This window comes from Lathyrus oleraceus, chromosome 4, assembly GCF_024323335.1.
Source record: "Lathyrus oleraceus cultivar Zhongwan6 chromosome 4, CAAS_Psat_ZW6_1.0, whole genome shotgun sequence".
In the NCBI taxonomy this organism is placed as follows: domain Eukaryota; kingdom Viridiplantae; phylum Streptophyta; class Magnoliopsida; order Fabales; family Fabaceae; genus Lathyrus; species Lathyrus oleraceus.
Window position 1 is genome coordinate 370,835,584 of NC_066582.1, and position 8,859 is coordinate 370,844,442.

The window sequence follows — 8,859 nt, forward strand, 5'->3', positions numbered from 1 at the left end:
ATAAGCAAGTAGGAGGCGTACGCCTCACTACCGGGCGTATTCAACATCCACAAACAAACTTTCAAAACAATTCGAACGAAAAGCGAAAAGAAGGCGCACGCCTTATTATTCCTCAAAAGAATTGAACGATTGGTGTACACCATATTGCTCAATCTTTCGTCGTTCCTCAAATCATTAACAAATCAAACCTAACTTCTCGCCTCGAGCGATCGAAACCAATCAAATCCAAACACGTCAATTCAACTCGTCACCCCCGCGTGACCAAAACCCTTTCAAAAAGAACACTGTCAATCCTTTCTAATGCGCACAACAAACCAGTGCTAGAGCCTCCACCGAGAGTAGACAAGCCAGTGTTTAGCCGTTAGAACGCCGACCTACACAATCGTTCATCAAAACAAAACACAACCAATATTCGTAGTAGCCCGAACTACGAATGCTCTGATTTCCTTATTGCACCATAAGGATACGTAGGCAGGAGATTGTTGTATCTTCGCGAGCACACTAATAAAAAACCTCCCATTTCCCCCATCCTGAGGTCTTCATCCACATCTATCATCAATTCTAATTACTCGAAGCAAGCAGATAAACAGTCAATTAACAGTCAAATAGCAAAATCAGACTAAAAGGTTCCCGTTGAGTACAACGGACGTGAGGGGTGCTAATACCTTCCCCTTGGGTAATCGACTCCCGAACCCGAATATAGTTGCGACGACCATTATTCTTATTTCTAAAGTTTTTCTCGATATTTTCCTATTCCTTCATTGGAATAAATAAAGTTCGGTGGCGACTCTGTTTCGAACAACATTTTTTTTTCCGCGTCCTATCGCGAGGGATCGCATTATCATCTTTTTTTGAGGTGCGAGAATTACATGCGACTCTATATGACTAATGCACAAATACAAGCTATTCAAAATCCTTTGATTCTTAGTAAAATTGGTGTCCCCATAATGACAATAAAGTGGATGAATTTTTCTGAAATGAGTCATCTTATATCAAATGTATATGACTGAGTTTTAGTTTAGTTTACAAGACATAGTTTTTCGTAAATCGTTTTCCCTCTGCTAAGTTGCCCTCCAAATAATTTAAATGGTCGGGTTGTCTTGATTAGACAGATTGCTACTAAGATGCATTTTATACAAGCTTATTTGAAACGAGGGTGTCCTCTACGACCAACATTCGTAGAATGGAGAGAACGTCTTAAGGAAGAAACATCTGAGTGAGAACTTTGCTTTTTTGGATAGGATGCATGAGTTCTAGAAATTAAATGATGTTGAAAAATAATACAATAGGAAAAAGTCTAATGCGAAAAGTTCAATAAATTTAAAAAGATGTCATCGATTTTGATGCATTTTAATCGTATGTACTTCTAATTTTGTTGATTCACTATGTTCATTTTTATTCTTATATCTTCATTTTAAGATGTCCAAACATAATCTAAGCGTATAAATAAAGCATTACTTTTGAAAACAAATTAATTGTTGAGTTTCTAGTAAGAGATGAGTCCTCTTCAATTCTGGACAAATTCTACTTAAGACTTTTTAAATGTTGTGAAACTGAAGTTATTAGACTAAGGTTTTGCTTAAATTGATGCAATGAGATGATATGAAGTGATATGAGATGAAATAGAATAAGATTACATTGTTTGAGTTAATTAAAATCAGATCCAGTATAATAAAATTTTATTATTCTATTTTATTTCACTTCATCACTTTTCATTAGCATTGTTTCCCTTAGATATGAGGAATAAAAAATTACATCACTTTCTACTAGTATTGATCACTTTCTACGAGTATTGTTCCCTTTAATATGAGCAGAATGAAAATTTTCATCACTTTCCATCAGTATTGTTTCTCTTTTATATGAGCAGAATCAAAAACTTACTTTGTTTTTATCGCTAATTATTCAAATAATAAAGTAATAAAATTTCTATTTCACTCTATTCTATTTTTGCTAAATTTCAATAACTCTATTTATCTTAAGATATTAAAATATAATCTAAAATAATATAATAAAATTGTATATCTAACGAACTAGAAATTTTTGTCTTAAAAAATCTAGCATCATACAAACAAAAAATTATTAAAATTTATATATGCAGATGGGTGGCTGACCAATTAAATAAAAAAATATTAAAACATAATAATTTTTAGTTTTATGCTATCTTTACAAGTACTCTGGCGGTGAGCAAGTTGTCCATTTACATATGGATAGTACTGCTTATAAAAAAACAAGAATGGATAAAACCATATATAAATCCAATCCAAAATATCCAGATCCATGTCCAGATCCGCTTGGAGTTTCGCTTCACTTCTCTAGGGTTTCTCAAACACATTATAGAATCTCTCCACTCTCAGATTTCCTCTATAGATTAAAGAAGCATCGGAGAACTAATTCCGTCGCCTGAAACCGAACGCCGTTGCCGGAAACAAAAAACCTGAACCGAAAAAAATGTCAAGCAAGAAGAAACACAAACGAAAACACAGCGACAGCGATGAAGACGACGACGTTTTCTACTACCGCTACTGCGCTTCGTCCTCAACCCCCAACACCACCACCGGCGCCACATCCAGTAATCAACCCCAATAAAAACCGAACAACAAAGGATCATCAATAGGAGGAACAGGTGAACCCTTAGCACCATCAAAATCGACGCTATACGTTTCTAATCTAGATTACTCCCTAACAAACTCCGATCTCCATGCGCTCTTCTCTACTTTCGGCCGCATCGCGCGTGTAACCGTTCTCAAAGACCGTCACACGCGCCTAAGTCGCGGTGTCGCGTTTGTCCAATTCGTTTCTCGTAATGACGCCCAACGCGCCGTGGCGGAGATGAATAAGAAGATTCTCAATCGAAGGACTCTAACTGCTTTTATTGCTGCTGATAATGGACGTGCTCCGGAGTTTATTCGGAAGCGTGTGTACAATACTGAGACTGCTTTGTGTTATGAGTGTGGGGGGCATGGTCATTTGTCGTATGAGTGTCCTAAGAATCAGTTGGGGTCGAGGCCGCGGCCTAAGCCTAAGAAGCCGCGACGGGGATTTAGTGGGCTGAGGGATAGGGATGGGGAGGAGGAAGGTGATGAGGAGGAGGAGGAGGGTGGTCAGATTGCTGCGGAGCAGTTTGACGATAATTGGGCTTCTGTTGTGGATGATGAAGCGGGTGAAAGGTTGCTGGGGAGAAACAGAAATGATGATGAGGGTTTGGACAACAACAAGACGAAGAAGAAAGGGAAGAAAGCTGGGTATTTCAGTGATGAGAGTGATCATGATGATGATGATTGATCATGACTATGTAGCATTGACACTTCAGATTGAAGGTGTGTGTTTGGTATTCCGCATTACCGCATTATTGAACTAGTCCTGTGTGTCGTGTCTATATATGTGCCAGTGTTTCATAGATCTAAATGGCAATTCTTTGTTTTTATCAAGATATGGTGTAATTGATGAAATTGTTTATATGTTGTTGGCTTGGTTGGATGTGTTTATGGTTTTGATCACAAGCACATGTTAGTTATTAGTTATTGTGGTAGTAATTAGTGATAGTGGTGGTGAATTGGTGATGAGCATTTTTGTGTATTCCATATTTTCATAGTTAATGAATGATGACAGACGAGTCTCTTATTTATCGGCTTAATTTAGCATTCGGTTTACCTGTAAAACAGAAAAGAAAAGCCTGTTCGTTATGTTTTTTTATTTTGGTTCAGTTAAAACATGTAATGTAATCAAATTGTAACACCCTGGTTTACTTTATGCACATCTTGTTATCATATAAGTAAGGTTTTTAATTACAGTTGTGGTGGTAAGGTTTTTAATTATCCATGGTGTAAGACCCCAATTTTGGTCCTAAGATCCCTCATGGCCCATATCATATCATATCATGGCCTCAAGGATCATTGCATACCCTAGCTTCCCTCCTAGTGGGTGGGATACCTTGTGAGTGTGGTTCTTGATCACCAAGCATGTATTGCATTTGTATATCATTGCTTTTCATATGTTTACTAACCAAAAGTACAAAAATATTGTCATCTAACCTTGTTGCTTGCAGATGAAGCTAGCTAGGTCAAAACATTCAAATCAGGCCTTGAGCAATAGATGGTGGCCATTCTTGAAGAATTTGAACACCATGATCATTCCTAAAGAGTTCATATAACTTGTGGTATCATTTAGAATCAAGATCTCAATTGAAAGAGGCTTGGAATTCATCAGAACATGGCCCAGTCATCCAAAACCCTAGAAAGGTCAACAGTGCATTTAATCAGGGATTTGAAGGTGTGAGATGGTTAGAAAGACCTCATTCATGTCCATACAAGTCTCATTTGAAATTTCAAAGGTCAAGGTTGAAGGATTTGAAGTCAGACAAAAAGTTTCCAAAAATGGAAATGACCTGTAATTCTCTCCTGCCAAAAATGGAAAGTTTTTCTCCCCAAAATTACTTCATCATACAAGAAAGTCCAAAAAAGTCCAAGAACACTCAATTCCCATGTGTGGTTGACAAATTATGATCAAATCATTTTCAGAAAATGCCCAAATTCAAAGTGGCATAACTTTCACATGGAATGGCCAAATTGGATGGTTCTTCTTTGAGAAAACCACATTTGATGTGTACTTTCATAATCCATCATCACATTTTGCCAAAAGCCTTCACATAAAAAGGTCATTTTTCAAGTGTACCAATTAAAAACCAAGGGCAAAATGGTCCAACTTTCAAATTACATGGAATTTTGACATGGGACCAATTCCAATAGCTTCCAAATGAGATTTATGATTTGCTTGAAGTGAGAAAACACTGTTCCATTGATCAAAACTATCCAAGGGCAAAAAGGCCAAAATGCATTTTCAAGCTTCATTTGCTAATTATCAAAAATTGCTAATCATGATTAATTGTTGGATTAAGGGCACATATAAAAGACTAATCCTAACAGAATCAAAGGGAAGAATCACTTTTTTCAGATCCAATCCAAAAACTCACAAAAATTCTCTCAAATTTTCACATTTTTCACACTCATTTTTTCATCAATTCTCCAAGAATTCACCATTGTTTTTGCTAGTTCTTTGTTGATTCATCTTTTGCAGGTGATTTGCAAGTTCTGTTTGTGGAGATTGAAGCCAAACGCGTGCCAATTCACAATGTTGCAATCTTGAGCTCTCCAATGGCAATTGAAAGTTCCTTCATGATCGTGCATCTTTGAGCTGAAATTTCTTCATCAATCATCTTCATAATCATCACACTCCATCTGTTTTCACAAATTGGAGCTAAACACGTGCCGATTCCACACTGCCACTTCAAGAAGGTAAGATTTCGAAGTCTTCGATTCTTGCAATTGTTGTATGGATTCAGTAGTGCCTTGAATGTAGAGCATCTTGACATTTGAATCACGCGTTTTCATTGAGTAATCATCAAGATATCTTGATTCAAAGTTTATGCATCAAAACTTTTATTGAATGGATCTCTTTATACATTAACCTTTGGACAAAACCATTTCCATAACTGTAACCTACGCTGAGAGACAGAGAGAACGGTATAAGGCTTGTTCGATTTGGTTGAGATTTGCTCTTAACGGATTCTGGACTTGATGAAGACGAAGAACACGCGAAGAACTTTGAAAATTCTGGAAAATTTCCCCGTTTGATCCGCTCTCACGCTGGCCATTTTCGAATTCATGTTTGGCGCTGGAAAGAGCCAATGGGAAGCCACCGGCGCATTAATGTTACACGCAGCGTTTTGGCCAGGCTTTGGTTATTACAGAAATGCCATCAGCGGATATAATTAATTCATTTAATTCCGTATTAAAATTAAATAAATATTTCAATAATTAACAAAACTTTAAAAAATCATATTTAATCCAATTTTAGTCCAAATTAATTGGGACTTTTTTTGTTAGATCCGAAATTTCCCCTAGAATTTTTTAGGCATAGTAACTCATGTTGTGCCTGGTGATTTTTTGGAATGGCTTAATGATTTTTGTCATGTGTGCATTATACATATGTTTCACCATTTTAATCACCAAATAATCATGCTAGCTCCAAATTGAATGAAATTTCATATGATGATTCTTGACTCATGCCTGGAGATTTTGATGTATAATTTGTGATTTTTGGATCTCTGGTTTGTTAGATATGATTTATTCAATTTGAGTCTGACAATATGTGTCACACTATGCTATGCCATGTTCATGATTTAATTTTCCATGCTTATGCTTTGCCTATGACTCTGATTTTTTGCATGATATGACTTGAATATGTTAGATTTCACCATGAATTTTTGTGGATTTAATTGATCCATTTTCTATTTGATTAGGATTTTTTATTGCTGTTTAACATTTTTAGGGTTTTGATTGAGTGACAAATTTACATGTCTTGTTAAATACTCATCCCTTATCCTATGAATATGAAATTTGGTGGAGTGTTTCTTAATATATTAAACTCCATTTTTGCTTTGGTCCCATTCATTTCCCATGTGATATCACTGTTTTACCATTGATTGAAGTTGGTGTACATTTTGGTGACCTAATTTGGTTGTGTTTTTGGATGCCTTGACATGTTGATTTAATTGACATAGCTCCTTTAGTCCAAATGGCATGAAAATTGATATGTAACTCATTGGATGTCTTCTGGTTAGACTTAAATTTTTGTGGGATTTATTGAGCCACTTTGGTATTTGTTTGGATGTGATCATGCTGTTTACTCCTATATGGTTCACATTTGCTTACTTTGAGTTAAATTGTGCATAAAATGAAACTAGTGCATAGTTTGGATGTGAGGCCAATGGGATCCTCTTATTAATTGAATTATCTTAGTTTTGGTTGTGTTGCACTTTCTGTTTTACATTCTTTCCATCCTTTTGACCCTAGGCTTGTCCTAGTGGTCTTGTTACTCATGTTTGAGTTTGACTTTGACTTTTCAGGTTAAGAAGCTAATGCCTTAGGGAGGTTGATTCATAATTGAGTTGTTTCATTTGACTATTGTAAACTAACTTGTTTGTGTTGTAGGGTGCTTGGTTCACTTGAGCTTTGTGCTATGCACATTAATGTTTGATTGTACATTGTTGATTGATTCTTATGTTGTTGTTTTGTTTATGTTGGGATGCTGATTATATTTGATTGATTTTAGGTACCCTTAGTTGCTCAGTTCTCTTAAGAACTTGCTTTGCTTTGCTTAATAGAAATTTGCATTGAGGTAGACTCTCTTGTCTCCATGCAGTCTGGAAGACCTGGCTTGTTACTTAGCCAGGCAACTGTCTGAAGTCCTCCTTAAGAGGCAATGTTTGTGATTGTTTATGTTTGTCCCAAGCAGGAAAAGTCCTTTAAATAAGGAAATTGGTGGATATAAGAGATATGTAGCCTATCTCCCACTATTTTGTGAGTCTTCTCTTTGCTCCCATTACATGGTTGTAGCATTGAGATCCAAACCCAAGATCTATCGGGTCAATAAAATGTGGAGAGAGTTCCTACTTTCTGAACTCCCATACCTTCTGATATTCAATACTCTCTCTGACCAGGGATAAGAGTGATGAGGCAAACCCCTCATATCCTTTCATTTGCTTCACCTTAGCCCCTCCATGGCAAGGATAAGAGCAACTTTAACCCTATTCCAGTTGGCTTTAATGCCTCACCCTTTGCTTGAGCCTAATTGAATGGTTATAGTGCGTGCTACTTGAATTTATGTGATTGATTACTTGATTCATTTATACATGATTACTTGAGTTTGCCATGGTGCATTCATCATCATTGTTTGCCATTAGTGCATGATCATTTCATTTGTCTTTGTGACACATTGTTGTTTGCCCATGGAGGATACAATTGTAAGACCATGTAGATTGGCTTTTGTTCCCATGATATGGAAGGGATAGAGTGTAAGACCTCATTGGTCACTCATATCCTCTTTGCTCATTACTTGATGCACATTGATGTTGTATGTGAGGATTCATTGTAAGTCCCTGTGATGTGGCATTTGTATTCCTAGGATCATACTGTGGAGGTTAGAGTAAGCCCAGATAGATTGGCATCTGACATCCATTGTTTTGCTTTTGTTTGTTTATGTGAGGATGCAATTGTAAGTCCCTGTGATGTGGCATTTGTATTCCTATGATCATATGTAGGAGATTGGTATAAGCCCATTTATTGGCATCCGGTATCCACTTCTTTCTTCTTTTGTTCATTTGCTTTAGGAGATTAGTGTAAGACCATTGAGTGGCATCTGAGATCCATGTTTGTTTTAGGAGATTGGTGTAAATCCATTTATTGGTATCCGGTATCCGCTTTTGTTGTGAGATTGGTGTAAGACCATTGAGTGGCATCCGGTATCACTTTATTTGTTTATTCCATATTGCTCATTGCCTATTCCTAAGGACACACTTGAATCATCTTCTATATGATTTCAAGAGGTGAACCCTTCTAAGAAGTTTTACATCCCATCTTTACCATTCATCCCATTGTGTCCTACCTTTTCACACATGTTTTAGAAACTTGAAATAAGTGTTGTGCAAACATTCTCACCCCTTTCCAAACTAGAAACTTGGACCTTAAGTCCATGATTTTCCAAACTCCATTTTTGTAAATACTTCATTTTGAATTGACCTTAATCATACTTTGACCATACTTTGTAAATAATCCAAATCAATTAACTTCATCCATTCAAATGATTTTGTGGCTTTGTCCATGTTTGTTAAGTTTTCATAGATTAGCTATAGGTTTGATTTACCCTAGTTGGTTGATATTAATCTCACCTATTTGTCCTTAGTAGATGAATTGCAAGTCTTCCTTGCTTATTATAGGGTTAACCCCTCTCTAGCAAGTTGAAGCTTTTCTCACATGGTGGACTAGTTGTTATACAAGGTTGAGTTTTCTCCCATGGGTAACG

At 36.5% G+C, this 8,859-nt stretch overlaps 1 protein-coding gene across 1 annotated transcript; it reads left to right on the plus strand.

The window, feature by feature from the left end:
• Positions 1-2,448: 2,448 nt before the first annotated feature.
• On the plus strand, positions 2,449-3,282 carry LOC127137505 (U11/U12 small nuclear ribonucleoprotein 31 kDa protein). The gene is made up of 2 exons (XM_051063963.1): positions 2,449-2,569; positions 2,672-3,282. Exons 1-2 carry the CDS (start codon positions 2,449-2,451, stop codon positions 3,280-3,282), a joined length of 732 nt encoding a protein of 243 aa, XP_050919920.1.
• The last annotated feature ends 5,577 nt before the right edge of the window (positions 3,283-8,859 follow it).